The sequence below is a fragment of the Podarcis gaigeae genome, assembly GCF_964106915.1.
Source record: "Podarcis gaigeae genome assembly, chromosome: 5".
NCBI classification, from domain to species: domain Eukaryota; kingdom Metazoa; phylum Chordata; class Lepidosauria; order Squamata; family Lacertidae; genus Podarcis; species Podarcis gaigeae.
In genome coordinates, this window is record NC_139681.1 from 36909833 (window position 1) to 36931125 (window position 21293).

At 41.7% G+C, this 21293-nt stretch overlaps 1 protein-coding gene and 1 long non-coding RNA gene across 4 annotated transcripts in view; one reads left to right on the forward strand and one right to left on the reverse strand.

The window, feature by feature from the left end:
* Window positions 1-10400, forward strand: part of LOC310845647 — a 31354-nt gene extending 20954 nt beyond the window's left edge. The window contains exon 2 of the long non-coding RNA XR_014564880.1: window positions 10253-10400. This is a non-coding gene — a long non-coding RNA (uncharacterized lncRNA). The remainder of the gene's footprint in view (window positions 1-10252) is intronic.
* LOC310845628 (putative lysosomal acid lipase/cholesteryl ester hydrolase) overlaps window positions 1-21293 on the reverse strand; it is a 48793-nt gene that overhangs the window by 23599 nt on the left and 3901 nt on the right. Inside the window, exons 3-9 of one of the 3 annotated variants that reach the window (XM_083740933.1) lie at window positions 19644-19842; window positions 18796-18857; window positions 16622-16761; window positions 13813-13959; window positions 11373-11444; window positions 9467-9538; window positions 8161-8495 (exon numbers count right to left, since the gene is read on the reverse strand). The exons of 1 other annotated variant lie outside the window; for it this stretch is intronic. In XM_083740933.1, the coding sequence (XP_083597059.1) occupies window positions 8262-8495; window positions 9467-9538; window positions 11373-11444; window positions 13813-13959; window positions 16622-16761; window positions 18796-18857; window positions 19644-19842 (926 nt within the window). In that variant the 3' untranslated portion in view covers window positions 8161-8261. Of the gene's footprint in view, window positions 1-8160; window positions 8496-9466; window positions 9539-11372; window positions 11445-13812; window positions 13960-16621; window positions 16762-18747; window positions 18858-19643; window positions 19843-21293 lie in introns of those variants that run through there. One more of the 3 variants, XM_083740930.1, reaches the window with a different exon arrangement.

The following is a 21293-nucleotide window of genomic DNA, read 5'->3' on the forward strand; positions in this document are numbered from 1 at the left end:
GGTACCACTGTAAATGTATGTTTCTGCATCTTCACACAGGAACCCACAAGGTATTTTCCTTAAGCAAACAAAGGAAGCAGCGTTGCAAGGCAGGCTGGATATTGGGAATCTTGTTTTAAGACACTTAAATGGAGGGATGGTTTCTTTCAGCATCTCCCAGCTAAAGATGTAATAAACAAGTTACAAAGTATCACTCATAAGGGCCACAGCTCCATCTTGTGGCATCAGACTGCATCAACTTGCTTGAAGTGGTAACTCGTTCCAGAAATGAATCCAAACTAAAGCAGAAGCCAGCAGCAGTCTTGAGATTCAAAAGGCAACTGGAACTTCCCTGCTTAGGATCTTCCTAATTATGGATTTTGCACATACTGTATAGTTACAATTAAAGGTGTGAGGGGCTTATCCTCACTACCTCAAAATTCACCTTGCAGGTTGCCCGTTTCACTTTTTGCCTAAATGGTAGGAATGGTACTTAATTTTTGGACTTTCTAGACTGGAGAACTTGAAACACATAAAATCTCTGTTCTTTCAGAATTTAATTTTAAAAACTTGATCCACATCCAGCCTGTCACTGCCTCCAAGCACTGGTCTAACACCTCAATGGCGTCTTGGATCATTATGATATTCAGAGCTTTATCTACAGCCCCTTTGCTACTGATCCCCAGCATGGAATCCACCTTTTTCACAGCAGCCACAACATCTTTATCAAGCTCTCTACTCTGACCCCATGATCTCATTCCTGGTCCATCACTGCCAGTACAGACCCCATGAGCATATACAGCATGTGAAATTAAGATTTTATCTGCCCCAGTGTGTATTAGTTTATATACTTCAATTATAAAAAAATTAATAAAAGGAGGATTTCCCATGTTCCAGGTGGCTAGAGATATTGTCCTCATTAAAGTCTCTGCGTTTTTCACTATTTTCCATTTTCATAACTCTGATTTTAACCGTCCTCATCTTCTCAGGACAATCAGTCACTATTTCTGTGACTCCCTATCTTTTTAAACAGTTCCTTATACCGTGGTGCCCCGCAAGACGAACGCCTCGCAAGACGGAAAACCCGCTAGACGAAAGGGTTTTCCGTTTTGGAGGCGCTTCGCAAAACGAATTTCCCTATGGGGTTGCTTCGCAAGACGAAAAAATCTTGCGAGTCCCCGCGGGTTTTTTCCGCTTTTTTCACCCTTTTCCTAAGCCGCTAAGCCGCTTAACAGCTGATCCGCTGATAAGCCGCTTAACAGCTGATCGCTAGAAGCCGCTAGACTGCTGTAGCGCTAATCCGCTAAGCTGTCAATGGGCTTGCTTCGCAAGACGAAAAAACCGCTAGACGAAGAGAATCGCGGAATGGATTCTTTTTGTCTTGCGAGGCACCACTGTATTATTAATACTCAGGAGGCATTTTTATTCCATATTATTCTCTGTCCAATTATTTTGAAGTGCAGTCCTCTTTCTTTGATCCCTCCTTCATTCGACGTAGTCTTGTTAAGGCTCTGGGCCTCATTTCAAGGTTGAAGTTCATGGCGGCATATCAACAAATTCTTTCTGATCTCTCTTAATATGCTGGTGTGTCTTTATGTTTCCATTACGATATGATACGATATGATAATCTTTATTGTCATTGTCCCATACAGAACGATGAAATTAAGTACTGTATTGTGCGGTATGCTTTAGGATCTGTATGTTATATGAGAATTATTTCGGTTTCTTCTAAAGGTTGTCCCCTGTCTCATTCCCTTAGTTATTTTACATTTTTCAGTTATAACGTTATTCACTATCAACATCGCTTGTTGTTCTGAATATATTGCTTCTATTCCATTCATATAGCTCTGTCCAAAGTCCATCATTTCAATTAATATACGTCCAGGAGACGTTGTCAAATGTCATTCCTCATCTCCAAATATTCTATTACATCCAATATATTTCTTATATTGTCTTTCATCTGTCTGTCTGCTAAAAACCGAGCCTGATCTGAATGTATCAAATCTGTTGACTTGCCAAATGCAAGATGGTTCTTTTAAAATTAGATTCAGAAGCAATACAAATGCAAGTGAGTGAGAAGATTACAGGTTTTATTCCAAACAGCAAGCAAAATATACATTCTCAACCAGCACTTCAATCTGCCACCGAGAAGCCCTGAAGAAGTGGCGAAGTGACCTCCAGGTAGCCTTTGATGCACAGCACTGTGGCCAACAGTCTATGACAAACTTCTGACTGTGATGCCCCAAAACTAAGATATTTTATGGATGTTGTGTCCTGTTATGTTAGTACATCAGGGACAAAAAGCCAGACCATAGATCAAAGGCTTTTACTGACCAAAACTATTCACCAACAGGCCACACGTCAAAGACCTTTTTACAATGCAAAGAGAAGGTAATAAAACATAGATAACCAAAGTTGGTAAGAGATAGACAGGAAGCGTTGACCATGTCGGATCACTATCTCCTTGAAATTACAATAATCTTCTGCATTATCCATACCTCCTTTAAAATAAGTTTTAAATATTCCACCATTATCCTGGAAAAAAAGCTTATACAGTCATACCTTGGGTTGCGATTGCTGCGGGTTGTGCGTTTTCGGGTTATGGATGGGCCAAACCCAGAAGTACCAGAACGGGTTACTTCTGGGTTTCAACGCTCGCACATGTGCAGAAGCGCTAAATCATGCTTTGCGCATGCGCAGAAGTGCCCAATCGTGTCACATGCGTGCGCAGATGCAGCGCTGTGGGCTGCCAATGTGCCTCCCGCACGGATCATGTTCGCAACCCAAGGTTCCACTGTAATTGTTATTTATCAGGAAAATTGGTCTATATTTATCCCCACACACACACTTCAATGTCTTAATCTTTGTTTTTCCCCACTGTATGTAAATGAAATACCTTCTGGATATTCCCATTTATAGCAGAATTTTTTTATTTTTTTAATGCACCCTTCAGGAACTTATAGTTATTCCTTTTCCTCAATAGTCGTGCTGGAATTTCTTTCAAAATTATCACTCTTTGGTTGTCTATGAATCACTTCATCTCATAATTTGATTGTACAATCCTGTAATTATCTGGGAGTTTAGGATTACTAAAGAGTCCCCTGCTATTTTTTCCACTTTAGCAAATCTTAATTTTATCCTGAAGATCTCATTTACATATTTCTCCAACTCTTCTTTCTCCACCTCCATCCAAGCTGCCAATTCCATTATTATTTTCCCCTTATCTCTTCATCAATTGTTTTAGTTGAGAGCTCTTTAATTTGTCCTGCCAGCCCTTCCACTGACTTTGTATTACATTCAGTTTGGCCCCCATCCTATCCATTTATTCCTCCAGATTTTTAATATGTTCTGTTATATTATTTCTCATAACTGTAATTAATTCTGCAAGGTCAATTTTGGTTTCTGGGTCTTGGACAGACCCTCTCTTCCCTTGTCCTGGTCTTTGTTGCCATATTTACTTATTTTTCCTCTTCCTTTAAATTTATTTTTACTTTCCTCACTCTTATTTCCCCAGTTAAAACTTCTGTTGCAATTTGCCTCCCTCAACTCCAGGTGTCACTTCTACTCCTTTCTCACCTCCCTCCCTGTTCTCCCTCCTTGTTTAGAATCCTGCTTGGGCTTTCAAACACTGTCCACTGCTGAGGCAATCAGGTTTCAGAACAAAACACTCTTCTCAGCCAACTCTGCAACTGAGTCCCTGACTCCAAGGTCAGGGACAGGAGGAGGATAAACCATAAGCAACCTCAAAAACGGTGAGAGAAGTGCACACCAAGTACATCCCAAATTTATGATCCCAAAATATAGTCTACTCGCAGGGGCTCTGGGATGCTGTCAAAGCTCTGGCACCGCCTTTCTGAAATATAATCTAAAGCAGAGGCCAAATTTGTAATCCAAAACTTAAGGAGGTAAATAAGAGGTTCAAAAAAATCTTCAACTCACTTCCGGGTCGGCGCCATCGCCGAATGGCGGACTCCCTCCGAGCTCCGGAGGGAGCCGGCTTGGCAGGGGCTGGGTTCTACCGCACCGGCGATGCGGGGACCCTTAAAAACCACGGCCAGAGGAGGCCGTGGACATGGAGACTCGGCTGGCACCGTTAGCGCTCTCCCGGCTCGTGAAGGAGCCTTTTTAAAGGCTACGGATCGGGTGCCGGGGAGAAGCGTGGTGCTTTGAGTTCTCTGCTATCCCTGCCGAGCGCAGCCGCATGCCATCCGGCGGAGAGCGCTGACTTCTTCTATTGAAAATTCGGCTCTAAAGAAGAACCCGTGAGTAATTGGAATATGGACTAAAAAAAAAGGGATAAATTTTTAAAATTCGGAGCGAACGGGGGAGGCGGAAAAAAGGAAGTCAGCCCACCCCTAAATTGTAGAAGAGCCAAAACAAAGGATTGGACAACTAAGATCGAGTGTAACCTTATCTTGCCGAATCAGCAACTTCGCGAGGGAAAATTATAAGATTGAGCTGGAGGAGAAAAGTGGAATTATTTTTAAAAAAGCAATCCCCCCCCCCCCCCGGAATCCCTGGAGCGATTCGTGAAACTGCCTGGGGAAAAGCGATGGAGGTTTTGACAGCTGTCAAAGAGCTGTCAAAAAGGAAGATTAAAATAGAGATTTTGTTATGAGGACTTTGCCGGTTATATTTGTTATAAATTGAATATAAACTGTTTTAAATATCAGTTAATAAGCTATTTGGACTGGTGGATGTGATTCTGGAAGGGAACTTTGCTACTGTAATCCACCTAGAGGAGCCGAGGGATATTGCATGTGTTTTTGACAGGAAACTTGAACAGTTGAATGGAACTCTTAATCTCCTGGGAAACTGCAGGAATGGAACATTATTTTGTCTACAGAGGTCTACACACTACAGGAAACAATGGAACTATTTGTTGGAAAATGAAAGGAACATGATGCAATGTTTTGCTCCATGAATAACAAGCCTCTGCAGAGACACTAGAAACTTTTGGAAAAAGAACATTTCTGTGGGAGAACGGAGAAATTAAAAGGAGGAGAATGATTGACAAGAACAAGGAAATAACAAGAACTGGACAGAACTGGGGGAACATTTGGGATATTCAGGTTTGACAAGCTTATGGATACAAAATTGGAGTTTTTACTCCTGGATATAAAAACCTGGATAGAAGAAATGGGCCCCTTTTTTGATAGACTCCTTCTACGATTGGACATCCGTAATCAAAGACTGGCAAAGAACCTGAGGGACATAGTGTAATGTGGGAACTCCAGGAAGATATTAGAAGTAGAGGGATAGGTGAAACGCAAAGGGGAAAGAGGGGAGGGAAAATTGGAATCCAAAGGCTGTAAAATCACTATTCATATTTATCTTATTTCCATCTGTACTATGTTTGAAAGGGGGAAACTCGTGGAAGGGTATAGATCGATCTTAGAGGATGGGAATTTGGATAAATTGGGTGATTGATGATGAGTGTAATTTGGGGATAAGAACTTGTTGAATTTAATTGCTTATTTGGAAGATTTGGAACACAAGAGGGGGTAGGGAGGGGAAGTCCTAGTTATTGGCAAAAAGTTTATAGATTGGATTTAATTTGTTTTGATTTGTTTTAATTTGAAAAACCTTAATAAAAATTATTATAAAAAAACAAAAAAATCTTCAACTCTATTCAGCCTAATCCCAAATGTCTGCCAACAATACAGAGTGATCTTCACTCCCCAAAATAAACACACACTTTGATTTCTTCAGTTTCTTCTCTGCCTGATGCACAACAGATATAAAGCATGTAAAGTGTATAACCATCAATTTTATTGTAACTAAAGTCAAAAGGGGATATATTTGTATCCAACTCTCACCCGCTAATAGCTGTCTCTCTCTACAAATCCAATTCAGTATATGTTTTAAACTTGCCACGGTTGAAACTCTTAAGACTTTCAGTATGTTACATTCCAGTCAGTCCCTTCTGAAAGTTTTTAACAAAATAAATACCTGGGTGGTTTTCGCTATTAAAGAAATATACATCCCATTTAGAACAAAGACCAGATGCAATATTTCTCTCCATTTCCTGTTTACCAGAGAGCAGATTTACTTTCAGTTTTAATCCACCACAATTTAAAATATCTACATCCATTATCTAAGCCCAATTTATCCAAATTTCACCTTTTTTATATTAGCAGTGTGCCGTCCTCAAATTATTTCACATTTATGAACAGTTTCCATGCAAAGTATGTGTCGCAAGAAAGGAGCAGGTATCTGTTTTTTCACCCCATCTCTAGACAAATTTTGTCTTTTCCAACTGTCTAAAATTTAGTTTATCCAATGTGGCTTTAAATTTGTCAGAAAAGGTTGCCGTGTCCTGGCCAAAGTTCAAGGCTTCTCGCTTGAGGCTGAAGTCTGCTTCTTCTGCTTCTGCTGCTCAATCCCGTCTCTTCTCCCTCTTTGTCTTTTCATGGGGGGGGGGGCGGGGTGTGTGTGGACGGGGCGGGGCAGGGCTGGAGAATCTGCAAAACAGCGCTGCTGAAGCTCCGCACCCAAACTTTCCTTTTGGGCTTCTTTTGGGGGCACAGTACCCTTGTGCTCTCCCCAGGACCTCTTTAGTGATCAAGCCTTTCCCAGAGGTTAAGGCTCCACTTTGCAGCCATTCGCCTCCAACCCCAGAAGCCGATCAGATATACTTTCAGATATACATTATTATGCAAGTTTGTGGACAAGGCTTTTCCCTTTGTCAGGACTACTGTGGTGAGAATGCAACTTAAGTTGCATCTCAATACCCCCATTAAAGATGTATGGATTTTTATTTTTTAAATAATTTTTATTGAATGATTTTATGTTACAATAAACAATACAGCCATAATACCACTGAATATAATTAAGAAATAAAAATTACATACATCGATATTTAGTTTGTTATTTGTTATTTACCATCTTATTTCCTCCCAAACATTGCATACAACAACACACATATATGCAGACAACCACACCCCCACACCCGCACACAAAATGATAATAATGAAAGTAAATATTTTTTCCCCTTTTATCTTCCAAAATCTTTTCTTCAACTTTGACTTCCTGTCAAGTCCCTTTGCATATATTTTATCTTACATTTGAATGTATACAAAACAGTAAACCTTTCTATATAATTTTTCTAATACATTCTGAAAACATAATAAATCCTTAATTGTTATCCACCTCCTTTTAGTTCCTTTATCACTCGAATGCTAGCACAGAGTCAAAACTATTATTGTATTTTTGAACATATCTTCTATAACCATCCCATTTTTCCACAAATTTTTGCTTTGAGTTTGCTCTGAGTTTACTAGTCAGTTGAGCCGTCTCCACCAATTCATGTAATTTGATTTGCCAATCTGTTATTTTTGGAGCCTTGAGGCTCCAAAGATGTATGGATTTAAATCCTTCTGAGGAGGGCAAAGATTTAATTCCCTGAGGGATTACTAAACTGCACATAGACATCCTAGCAATGGTTGTTTTTTATGGAAGTGTTTTCATGGATAACAAAGGAACATATAGCATTTCTGTTTCCCATCTTTTCTACGGGTCAGTTACATTTGGTGTGAGACACTGCTGTCGTAGGCATTGTGAGTTGAAGGGGGGAGAGAGAGGTGGGGGAGAGAAGGGAAAGGTGGGGAATGCTTTCCAGGGTGAATTTTCTTAAGAAATATGGGAGTGACATATCCCAACAGAGGCTCCTCTGTCATTAGTGCTTCTCTCCCCTTTTCTCTACCCAAAGTGAATTATTAGAGATAAGAAAGACTAACTAGAAAATTCCAGCAATACAACTGCTAACTAAGGGAGGATTCCAATCTAGAGAGAAACTAATCAAATTAAAGTTCACAACTCAGGGGCAGAGAGAGAGAGAGAGAGAGAGAGAGAGAGAGAGAGAGAGAGAGAGAGATTAGACCAGAAACTGCTGAGGGAGCTAAGAAAAGGCAGCACTCTACCCCAGAGCAGATAGATCCCATGGCTGGGAAACAACTGAAATTGGACCAGTTCCTCAAAGGTGAAGACTTCGATAACACCACAAGAACTTTTTCTACCCTCAATAGTCATGCTGTGCTAGAACAAGAATCTGCTACACAACATGATGAAGCAAAAGCAACAAGGAATCTTAGCCGCTCCTAAAACAACAGAGGAACACCCATGGTCACTGACAGAATTAGAAAAGGCAAGGTTACTAAGCAAATCTTTCTTATAACTGAGACTGTGATGAACCTGTATGAGAAATGGAATCTTAAGAAATCTTGTAGTGCTTTTCATCAACACACATTGACAGTGATGGGTTCTGAAGGAATATTTCACATTCACTTATAAGTCTGCATTAAATCCATTATCTCTATGTACATGCGCTGTGGGGCATCATAGCCTATGACAAAATCCAGATGTTCCCATTCAGGAATATCCTTGTGGTAAACTAAGTTTGGGATCTGAGGCAGCAAGAGGGCCATGTCCTTTGAGTCTGCAATCCAGTCGTTTCCACCACTCCAGACAGCTGTTGGAAGAGTCATCTGTTGTACGTTGTAGAAAGGCGGTGTTGACTTAAAGAGAGAAGATTAAAAAAAAGTTTAAAAACAGTCTGCAAAGACTCCCTGATCAAACACGCACACTTGCAAAACACAAACATATCTAAGTTGAGGGTTGTACCATTAATGCGCATGTTGGAACTATTAATGTGCATAACAACTGGGCATTCATCAGAAGTTGTGCAAGAAAGTGCACATAATCCATCCATGAAGAGCAAATTGTGCAGATTGCCTGGTCAATCTACATCTCAGGGTTGTGCTTCCAGCCTCATGCTGGGGGGGGGGGGGAGTCCTGCATTGTAGGGGATTTGACTCAATGACCCCTGTGATCCTTCCCAACCCTGTTATGTGATGATTCTATGATTTTTTGAGTACCTAAACTTTGTTCTTGTCCTTACTGTTACTAATCAACTGAGCCTAGATATTAACATCTGTTTGTTTGTTTGTTTGTTTGTTTGTTTGTTTCTTTGTTTCTTTGTTTCTTCGTTTCTTTGTTTGTTTGTTTGTTTGTTTGTTTGTTTGTTTTTAATATCAAGTGGCCGAGACCCTGGGCTGCAGGCCGCTCTGCCTGGCTGTAAATCCAGCACTGATTGTCTGGATTTACTGATTGTTCCAAAAGAATGAGGTGGTTTTCATGTAACATTAAGCCCAACTATGACTGAGCATGAATGTGCACTCTGCCTAAGAGGAGAGCACAGACACTTTGACCCCTTTTTGGTCTCACTACTGCTGCTTTAGCATTAAGGACAAACCCAGGCTCATGCTTTGTCTCACTCCAAACAAACCACAAGATGGAACCAAAGTTTGTTTTCATATTTACAACTCTTGCAGTGTTTGGAGAAAGACAAGCCACATGCCTGGGTTGAGCAACTTGCTAAACCAAACTACGGATTAGTGTGCAGTTAAGCTACCCAGTAAGCTACCCAGTATCCACCCTCATATAAACGCCTACAGAGAGAAATACTGAATTTGTGAGAAATTCCTACCTGGTTGTGGTGAGCCATGTTTGCTTCCTTGCTTCCCCAGTCAAAGCCTTTGAACTTCCCAGCCTTCACAATCTGAAAAAGAGGTGTGCCATGGGCAAAAACCAAATGGGCAAAGCAGATGATATAGAAGTGTGCGATATGAATAGACCGTGGTACCAGCATAAACAAGGATGTTGAACGTGTCAAAAACCATGCTATGATTAAGGCTATGCAATAATGTCTAACTTCATCTTTAGTGAGAAGAACAAAAGTTAATGTAAACATACAAAGAAAGCTACACAAAGCCATCTGAAAGCAGTAGAGCTGTTTTTTAGTAGTGCTTAACCTTCTACGTCTCCTCAGTGTATCTGATATCTTGAGAATGTTTGACATGTGTCCTACTAGATATGAGTTGTCTGTTTTACACCTACCTGGAAGCAACTCGCATCTAACTTAGGGGAACTTTAGTAAATACACATAGGTTTGGGCTGAAAATTTCTCTTCAGATCTAATATGAATTCTCCTCTCTGCCTCTGGGCAGCTAGATTAAGTTGGGTGGTTGGATAAGTAGCCCAGGTATCCCATTGCACAGAGATCAGAATATTGTGCAGGGATCAGGAATTTCCACTCCACAGTCCAACATAGTCTGCCAGGGATCCAGTCTCACCCAAACACTTTCCCACAAAGACATCCACTTGCCCATCAGCTGATCTCACTCATTTAAATTCTGCAGTATTCCATGCAAACCTCGTCCTGATTAAGGAAGGAGTTTGTATTGGAAGTGTTACTAAAGTGAATCAGGAAGAGGTTTGCATTGGAATCCAGAAGGAGCAGCTTGCAAGGACCTTTGACACCCTTGATTGTTCTAATAGGTAATTAACACGTTGGATGCCCCACCCTGTTGTTAAACTTTGCATGTGAAACTGATCCTGATAAGAATCAGGCCTGTGGAACAGAGGGAAAGGTTGCTGACTTGTGACACAGTCAAAATCGATATAGGCCACTTTAAAGTGTAAATACATCTGTCTAATCATGTCTATTCAGAACCATTCAATAGGACTTATTCCCAGGGAAGTGTTTCTAGAAATGCAGACTAAGTCACAGAATCAGAGTTAGAAAACACCAACTCCATGCTAAAGTTTATTTCACACAATTTATCCAAAATAGAGAGCAGGTTCAAGGGAAGCAGTGGCTAGGAAAAAATAACTCGATTGTGGGATATATGAGCCTCAAATAACCAGCATGTTTAGCTCTATAGGTTAGCATGATGGGTTTAAGACAGTCCAGCGAGGAAGGGCTACCAAAGCCATTATTCATTTTCACTTCCACCATGTATATCCAATCAGAAAGGACATCTTAGCTAGATGCTCCAAGCTTCTACTGTGTGGCTTTAGCAAGCTGTCTTTGTGTTTCTATACAAATAATTCAGATGACACTAAGTTAAAGTGCCGGTCTAGCCTGGAGCCATCCTGATGCTTTGGACTCCAACTCCCATCAGCAAAAGGCAGCGTGGCCTGGCTGATGGGAGTTGGAGTCCAAACAGGCGGGCAAAGCTTCCACTGGGTTCTTCACTGAGACACAAGTCAGTAAAATACCACAGCAATGTAGTATTTGTCCATCTTCATGCAGAGGGACTATTTTGCCAATAAAAACAAATCCATTGGGGATATTATTGTAGCTTTTGAAATACTCCTATTTGGAAACATTTAAACACAATAAAACTCTCTCAGCTTTAAATCCTTTCTCATAAAAACAAAACATATTTCTGGAGTCTGTAAAAAGAGAGTCTGAGTTATTAAGAATTTTTCTTTCAATCATATTTATTAATTTCATTCTTAAAAGTCTTTGTAAAAGCCTGTTCTGATTGCCCATTCTTCAATCGATACGAAAACCCTTTTTTAAAGAGAAAAGAGGATTTTGGTGCCACCTGAGTCCAGTGAAGCATGTTCTGGATAGATGTCCCAGCTGGACAGTGTGATAAATAAACATCGATTCGACTCTGTAAGAAAGCACAAAGTGATTAGCTGAATTTATCACAAATTGCAACAGCCACTTCCCTTCCATTTGGTTTGTTTGCACAAAAGCAGTGCACCAGAGCTCAACATCGGGATATCACACAGGAATCCGTGTCTACATAGTAACAACACAACTTGACGCTCTAAACTGGTTAGTAATCCCAATATGATGTTACAAAAACAAACAAACAAAAAAAACCCCAGAAATTATCATAGAGCAAGGCATTTCAGTTTTAACTGTCCCAGAACTTAAATGCATTATTTTTTTTACATTTTATATATCAAATTACTTGCAGTGCTATTCTGTGCACATTTAATAAGAAGCAAATTGTACGGTGTTCAAGCAGGCTTCATCCCATGTACCTTTGCTCAGAAGAAGAAGAAGAAGAAGAAGAAGAAGAAGAAGAAGAAGAAGAAGAAGTGGAGTTTGGATTTGATAACCCACTTTATCACTACCCGAAGGGGTCTCAAAGCGGCTAACATTCTCCTTTCCCTTCCTCCCCCACAACAAACACTCTGTGAGGTGAGTGGGGCTGAGAGACTTCAGAAAAGTGTGACTAGCCCAAGGTCACCCAGCAGTTGCATGTGGAGGAGCAGAGAGGCGAACCCGGTTCCCCAGATTACGAGTCCACCGCTCTTAACCACTACACCACACTGGCTCTCTGGTTAGATTACAGCCTAACTATAATGCTTTTCATCATACAGTACAACTAGAACCAATCCAGGTACGGTTACTAACAATGATTGATGCAATAGGCATTGCATTGTGTATGTTCCTCCTACAGAACATGAATTCACCCTACCCTGCTTGAGTACCAAACCTGGCCTTGGTGTGTATTTATGGCTTCTCACTTCATGTTCCTGGGCTTTTGACTGCTGTTTATTGTTGTAATAATAATAATAATTGTATTATTTATCTCCCACTCATTCCGGGCAGCTTACAGCACATATAAAAAAGTGGTGTTGTTTTTTTAAAAAAGGTATCCCACCCTGTGACCACCTGATGAAATGTTGAATGTAAATAATGAATAATTTTAGAGGAATATTGGCTGAAAAGGAAGCAAGAAAGGGCAAAGACAAATAAGCAGCCTCATAAAGATCACCCGCAAAATCCACACAAATGTAGTGAGATGTTACTAGTGTGCTTAGGGCGATGCTACTAGTTTGCATGAACTGAGATCATCTGGTGAGACTCACTTGACAACAGTGAGAATCTAGGCCTTTAAAGTCATCAGCCCAATCCTGCAGAATACTCTACCAACAGAGACTCAGCAGGTACCTTCTAAACCAACTTTGAAATGCCTGCTGAAAACTCTGTTCTGCCAGTGCACCCACCACTATGGTTACTGATCTCTGCTTTTAACTTGTTTTTCACTTTTTATGCTTTTATGAAATGGTTTTGATCTTATTTCTACTGTTGTAAACTGCTTTGATACATTTTGCTGATATAATGATATCTAAATACTTAAATAAATAGTTAGCCATTATGCAGTGCTTACACCAGAGACAAAATCCCAGATTAGGAAGAAATATGCATGAGACTATTAGGTCTACTGAAGTCTCTGTGCTTTTTTTTACAGGAAGCTTTATATGGCCAATATCTGGTAGGCAGTGGAAATGTATTCTGGAACTTTAGCTTTGTACATAAGAAGGGGATTTAAACACTCCCTTGAGTGGCATATTGTGGGGCAGTTGCCCAGGGTTCAAAATTCTTGGGGGTGCCAAATTTCAACACCCAGCAATGCCTCACTACGGCTCTGCTCTTCCGTCACTGGGCTCAGTCAGAAACGGCTTCTCCATGCAAACCAGGAAGTGACCTCTCCAGACAATGGAATGACTCTTCCTTTCTTATCTCTGTGGCTGCAATCTCCTGGATGCCGCAGATGTCGTTATGTGGTTGAATGTGCACACATATTCTGTCCGTTTCCCTCCTTCCCATCCCACTCTGTGTGGTCCCTGTTTAAACAACGCCACAGCAAAGGCAAAAAGATGCCGGTCAATGCACAGGGAGGCCTTGAGGGAGGATAGGCAGTGGTTGCACATGTGTGCTGCTGTACTTGAGTACAGCCATGAGGCTTATTAGGCTTATTATGTCACTGCTCCTAGTGCAAGAGACACCATGGCACCCACACAAGCTTTTACTAGTGGTCCAGAATCTGAGCTCTCCTTTAAAAAATAGATCTCTATCCATCACTGACGCAAAATGATGGGACAAAATGTGCAGGTATCTTCTGTGTTTTGTCTGAATGTAATTAAGTTATGAATGGCACAAGTAGAAATCACTTCAGAGAAGCCTCCGTACACCCACCTTTTTTTTAGAGCAGACATCTATTAAGTAATTAGAAATCTTACCGCATTGATGTTTAGCACATTAAAGCCAGTTCCGATGAAGACAGCACTGCCACAAAGATAATCCATTGGGAAACGGTTACACAAGGAAGTAGCACACCATTTCATTGTTCTGTCTTGAGCTAAAAACTGCTTAGTTCCAAACATTTTCTGCCAAAACAAAAGTATTAGTACATATGCTATTTTGTTAGTCAATTCTCTTTTTTTCCTATGGATACTTCTATCGAGTAGAAACAAAATATTACAAAAAAAAAAAAAACTGTTATGAGAATCTTCCGCTCAGACATTTAGGATAGAATACCCATTCAAATCCCACAAGCACTGTCAGACAGAATGACCTTCTGGACCTTCCAAGTTTCCAGAGGCTATCCCAGATTTACAGAAGCCATCCTGGTTTCTGATTTGATCCCAGAAAGTTCCCTATTTTCACCGGAGAAATGATGAAGGGTATGGAGTTTTGCAGCCCCCAAGACAAGGAGATAAGTCACTATACAACCTTTAAAAGACATCTGAATGCAGTTTTTAAATGTTTAATGTTTTGTTATGTTTTTATATATGTTGGAAGCTGCCCAGAGTGGCAGGGGCAACCGAGTCAGATGGTTGGGGCATAAATGGAATGGAATGAAACCTTCCAAAGTGGTTCAGAAACAAGCTATATGGTAATGGTTCCCACAACATGAACACTATTACTAGTGGTCCAGTAGGAGCCCAAATATGCAAAAGACATGAGTTATGCAAACATAGCCTCTAAGGGCATTGGTTTCTTTATTTTATTTTATATTTTTTTATTATTTTCCATTTTTAACATTATTATAACATCTTATTTCCTTTTACTAATTCATAGCTCTACCGAACCACTCGGCTTCCCTCCATCCCGTTATCTGGTTTTTGTATAACAACATCATATTTCCACACATTTATACCATCTCAATCCTATACTTTTTTTCTTGGTTATTTTACTCTTAAAGCACAAGTAGAAGGTTCCTTCCAATGAGCGTTGTGAGCTTTATTGCAGTCTTGCAAGTGTCTTTACATGTTTACAATAACTGTCTATTTATTGAATAAATTTACTCCAGTCTCTCTGGAATGCTTTGTCACTCTGGTTTCAGATTTTGCCTGTCAGCTTTGGTAATTCCGCATAGTCTATCATCTTCGTTGATTTCTAGACTTTTGGCATCCTTCTAAAGTGGTTCAGGAACAAGCTAGATTATCATGGTTCCCACAACATAAATACTATTTCATTAGGAGCCCAAATATACAAAGCACATGAGTTATGCAGACATTTTGCCAAATGTCCAGTAGCTAAATAGATGTGCTACAAATCATTTAATTAGCCGGTAATTTCAGCAAAAGTGTCTTACTGCTCTATTGCATGCCTAGTGACTTAATTTAATGTCATGTCTCCTGACTTCATCCCCAGGCTGAGAAGATGAGAAGTAGCTATTCCTCAAATCTGAAAAGTACAGAAGTGTAGCATAGCAGCCAAGCGTGACTAGAACATGGCGGGAAAACTGACCATGTTCCAATGTTGTTTTATGGATTTATAGAGCTAAAAGCAGCAGGGCGGAAGACATAGACAGCACAGGAGACCCAAGTAAACAGCCTCCAACATGATCAGCGAGTGTCTCTGAGCCCTAAAAATGGGCGCATGTGCCTGTAAGTATGATCAGCATGGCTCTCTTCCCCTACAGCTATTCATTGTTAATAAGGAATTAAGTCCGCAACTTTTAAGAAATACAGAAATAAAGGTGGAAAGGGGGCAGGGTTGCAGGGGAAAGGGCTTTGGCAATCCCACCTGCCACTGAACCCAAAAGGTTTTGACTCTACAGTACTAGGTTTTGCCATTAAGCTAGATCCCTGGAGCATAGGCTTACTGTACTATAAAGAAAGCAATACTGTAATAAATACATTCCCATGTACCGTATTTTTCGCCCTATAGGACGCACCGACCCATAGGACGCACCTAGGTTTTTTGGGTGGGAAATAAAGCGGGAAAATTTATTTCCCCCATAGGCACAGGGCTGGAGCGGGGATGCCCGAGCTTCCCCCGACCCCAGCCCCCAGAACAGGCTGCTATCCGCAAGCCTAGGGAGCCCGACGGGAAGTCCCGCCGGTCTCCCCAGGCTTGTGGATATCTGTCCCCCGAGCTTGTGGGGCTGGCAGCCTCCAAACCAGGTTGGGGAATAGAGGGTGGTGGCGCTGCGCCTCCCCGCTGTCCCCCAAGCTTGTCCCGCCAGGCTTGCAAGGCTTGCGGATAGCTTCCTGAAGCCTGCATTCGACCCATAGGACACACACACATTTCCCCTTCATTTTTGGAGGGGAAAAAGTGTGTCCTATAGGGCGAAAAATATGGTAACTGCTCAGCATTATTGCTTTAAAGGCAACTAAGTTACTTACAGGTGTGATCTGCCACCATACTGAGAAGATTCTCATGGCAATTTTATTAGGAACCGTAGAGAATTGCGCCAAATTCTTTAATATGGGCACCAGATGCAAACAGTATCCACGAGTATAGAATACCAACACCTTTCTTTTTCTGCCCACAGCAGAAACTGGAACCCATGACACATACAGCAAGGGAGAAGAACCAGCCCCTCATTTTTTTACCCAAAAAAGTCCTGGCACAGAACAGCCAAAGCAACACTGTGCTATCAAGTTGCAGCATTGGCTAGCTCAAGCTCTTTAGATGTCTAAGAGCATTGTGAATAGCCTCAGGTAAAATGATACAGACATCCCCAAATACTGTACTTAGCTACATTAGGCAATATTTGCATTCCGTTGTTTGAACAAGTATTTTTTCTGAAATACATACTTTGAGCTTAGGTTCAGGAACCATTGCAAGTTTGGTCAAAGCCGTGTTTGTCAAATACTTTAAAGTGACTACTGGTGCCAAGGCAAAGAACATCTTGATCTTCTTGGCTAGGTGTGGCATGGTTGAAAATGCAATGAATGCTGTGGGGTGGGAGGAGAAAAATAAATAGAGTTAGCAATGCAGTCTTGAAAAAACCCAAATAACAAAATCGGGTATATTATCAAAATTTACAGACTTTCAGGAGAGCTGAAAATGCACCTTATGCTGACTTCTCCAGTACCACTCTTATTCAACCTCTTCATAGCAAGAATCTTTAGTACTTCATAGAGCAGCTGTAGCTGGGCACACAACCCTTCAGTTAAGGTTTCTGTCTTGATTTCCAAACAGTAGCTTTTTATGTGAATGACATGCTCTCAGAGACCATGATTAATGTGCCATTTTTCATGACATCTCTGGGGTTCACCTCTCTGACACCAACAACAGGCACCCCTATAACAACTCCACTAGGTCTCAGGTTTGGGTCCTGAAATCTCAGGATCTGGGATCAGTTTGACCTAGGACCCTACTAGGGATGGAGCATCATAATCTACACATCACAACAGAAAAGGCCCTGCCTTGTTTCTGTTTCTTGCATAATACATTCTGTGGCTAATAACAACATTAATAATAATTTTATTTTTTTATACCCAGCCCATCTGTCTGGGTTTCTCCAGCCACTCTAGGCTGTACAAAGAACCAATAAAACATGAAGTGACAGTCAGAGGTGAGGTGACTTTCAAACCGGTTTGGTTATAGAACTATGATTTATGAGACCAAGAAGGAGTGTTCAGCCAACAAGTTCTCTTCTCCTCTTGTCTCAGGGGCCTTAACACATTACATCCCAGGGTTGTTAAACTATAGCTTCCTATTACATCCAGACTGGGAAACTGTTGCCTAAACTCTGACTGCAAACTAGGCTTGATACTAGTTTGCAATCCAGGATTTTAACAGTTTCTCAGTCCAGACAAACCACTTTTTATAAGCCCCTTAACCAATTTGAATCATCACCTATATGGGAAATATCACAAAGGAGGAAAATGACCACTCCCCGCTTAAAACGGGGGCGCCCTTTGTGTGGACGTGCGCAGCCCCTAGATCTGGAGTGGCTCCATCAGCATAGGCTTGGCTTTGCCTTCCCTCAGGTGGGATACCTGGAGGTCTCCGCCTACCTCAGTTAGTTGTCCAATCCCACCTGGGGGAAGTGTTGCCAAGGAGATCAGGCCAGGTAGGGGAGGGGTTACCTGCCCACACAATAGAGGGAGGATCTTACCTGGGAATCCTCACTTGGCTCCAGAGCTTCTCCCACCCTACCCACCCTCAGTTAATGTCTTATTTTGCAGGTTAACTTTTCTTCACAGGTTTTGCAGGTTAACTTTCCTTCACAGGTATGCGGGCGCTGCTACGTTAAGGTCGCTGTTAAAGGGCCGGAAAGGAATTTCCCTGCATTGGCAGGTTTTGCCTTTCCCATAGCAAAACGTCACAACTTTGGCGGTATCAGGCCTTGGGCGGAATCCTTTAGTCCATCTTCCTCTTTGCGGCGGCGATACCAGGTTTCCCCGTTAAAGGGGTTTTCTGAATGGAGGCTTTGACCATACGCCGAAAGGTTGTCATTGCTCTCCCCTGCGGCGGCGGCGTAACGGGGGTGGCTATCTCTCCTTGAACATATGTTCTCCAGAGCCGGCCCATCCCCCCCACACACACACACTGGATAACCCTGATGCTCCCTAGGACCCCAGCTGGGGACTGGGGAGGGAGAACGCCCAATGCCTGAGCCAAGGTGTACCCACATTTGAAATTTAATAAAGTTGTGGCCAATTTAATCCCATAGCACATTGTCTTGAGTCGTTATTCCACATGATGGGGGGGACCGCTCGGGATCTGGGACTCCGTCTGTCCACACAATGCAGGAAACCGAAATGCAGTGATTGTTATTCAAGATGCTTCTCCATAGGTGTCCATAGGTTCCATGGAACATCACTGTACCATGAGCAAGATGTCTCTTGAATTTAATATACAACAGCAACTGCACATATAATTATGTAGTGAATAGAATTGCCCGCATGTGTTTAAGAATCTTGCTAACCTACCCATTGTGCTGCCCTGGGAATGACCAACATAAAATATTTTTTCCTGACCAGTTTTGTTCAGGACAAAGTTTATTGAAGCTGGAAGGTCGTATTTAGCCATTTCATCAACACTACAAAGAAAAAGGAACAGCCTATGTTTAACAGACACGTATATGCAGTGGGATCTACATTGTGAAAGCCTAAAATGCCCTGTTCTCCGTCCAGTTCAATACAAGAACAGTCTTGGAACTGGCAGATCAGAGATCATCTCCTCCATGGATCTATCAAGTCACCAAGTCTATGAACATTTGTGAAACAGTTATCTGAATTAAGCCATGACTCATCTTCCTTATATATTTCCATTTTCACTGTTCACTAGCAAGCAGGGCCACACTATGAGCTGTTCACTGCAAACTGAAAATGCCCACCAGACAGTTAAGAGCAACCATGTGGCTGCAATGGGGAAAGCAAAAACATTTTGAAAAAGTCAGTTTCAGGAGGAACAGTACTTATGCTGTGGGCAGGAGAGGACTCTGCTTTCCCTCCAACCCATGTCTGTCTGAGGAGCTTCAAATTCAAATTCCTTCCAGAAGGACCAATATTGAGTCTCTCCAGATCAAGTCTAATTGCACCTGAAGTTAAGCTGATCTGCTATCATCTATTCTACGGAGTTCACCAAGGCCACATTTCACCCAGGCCATATTTTCCCCAGGAACAAACAAATTGTTTGTTTGTTTAAAGGGACAACTACCAATTTTACTTACTTGGAAATGTATTTCTATACCTCCATATCATATATTATAAGAGGAGGTGGAAAAACATGGCTCCACTAGGAAGAGCATGACTAATTAAAGTTTTCCCCAAAGGGTGAACTAGGAACTAGAAACAAGAAATTAGGTTTAGAAAGCTCACTCTACCTGAATAGCCAGAATTCTTGATGCTTCTTAGTATAGTTGATGTGTTTGCTGGACCAAGTGTTACCTCTGCTGTTTCCAAGCCAAACATCATAACCAGCAGCAGCCAATATAAAGCCCAGGCTGTTGTAGTCCATATTAAACACCCAGTTACTGCTAGAACCAAACAAACCATGCTGCAAGAACACTGCGGGCCTGGGACCTGAAGAGGAAGAAGTAGAAGAATTTATACCCAGCCCATCTGGCTGGTTTTCCACAGCCCCATTGGGAGGCTCCCAACACAATTAAAACTACAATAAAACATCAGACATTAAAAACTTCCCTAAACAGGGCTGCCTTCATATGTCTTCTAAAAGTCATATAGTTGTTTATTTCCTTGACATCTGATGGGAGGGCGTTCCACAGGGTGGGCGCCACTACCAAGAAGGCCCTCTGCCTAGTTCCTTGTTTTAAACATAGTTACAATAAGTAATTTCAGTGTCTCCATCCAATAAGATGCAGCCTCACCTGGCCAAGCTCTCCTCACCTCTCACCTCTGCTCTCCTTCCCAATAATCACCAGTGACGGATGTGTTAAGAAGCCAGGAGAGCGGACTTCCGGGTTAGCGCCTCCAGCAATGGCTGAATTCCTCTGATCGGGAGGGATTTGTTTCGTGGAAATCAGGGTCTGGCCGCCACGGCGAAGGCGGGGACCCACTAAAAATCACAGGCAGGAGAAGCCTGTGAACGTGGGATTCGGCTTGCACCTTTTGCACCTCCCCTACTCGCGGGGAAACCCGGTTTCGGGGATCCGGAGTGACGTGGGGTGAGGGGCGCGGTGCTTCAAATTGACTGCTTCTTTCACGGAGTGAAGCCGCATTGCTGTTGCTGGAGAGCGCTGACTTTTTCCTGTGGACAATTTGATCTTAAAACAACTACCCGTGAGTAGAATAGAAAATCGGATTTTTAAACATCTTAATTTGGCACCGAAACGGGGAGGTTTCAAACAGGAAGTCCGCCTTCCCCTTTTGTAAATAGACTGAAGCAAAGAGGCTGCAAGCTAAAGTCTTGGAAAGCCTTCCGTAAAGGATTAAACTTCCATCGGCTAAATTCATTAAGCCCCCCTTGGAAGCAGGAGAAGAGGGGGGAAATTTTGGATCGTGTAAGCCTGCAGGAGAGAGTGAAGAAAGTCAAATTACCACCGCTCTGAACCTGGAAACGGGCTGCTAGTAAGACTGACGTTTTGGAAATGCTCATTGACTGTGACTAGATCGTTCTTTTGACAGCTAGTTAAATAAGGGAAATACATTGTTTCCATTGTCTCCTTCTGCGTTTAAAAAGGAGTAATAGTAACTGAAAATTGAAACTATCTTTATTGCTTGAACTGTGCTTTAAAAGATTGATACAAATAGAAACTGTTTCCCTCTAGAGGAAGCCTTTGAAATTGTTACAAGAGCTGAGCTGGGGGAATCTCCAGTTGCAAGATAAAAAACTGTAAGAATCTGGGACTGACCTTGGATCGTTAAGAATGTTGACAGAAGAAGCCTTAGTGGTTGCATTATGTAAGATAAATCATTCATTGGAACAGCTCCACAAGAAGACGGATGTGATGACTATCAAAATTGATAACTTGGGACAAAAAGTGAACACTAATACAGAAACTATTCAGGAATCA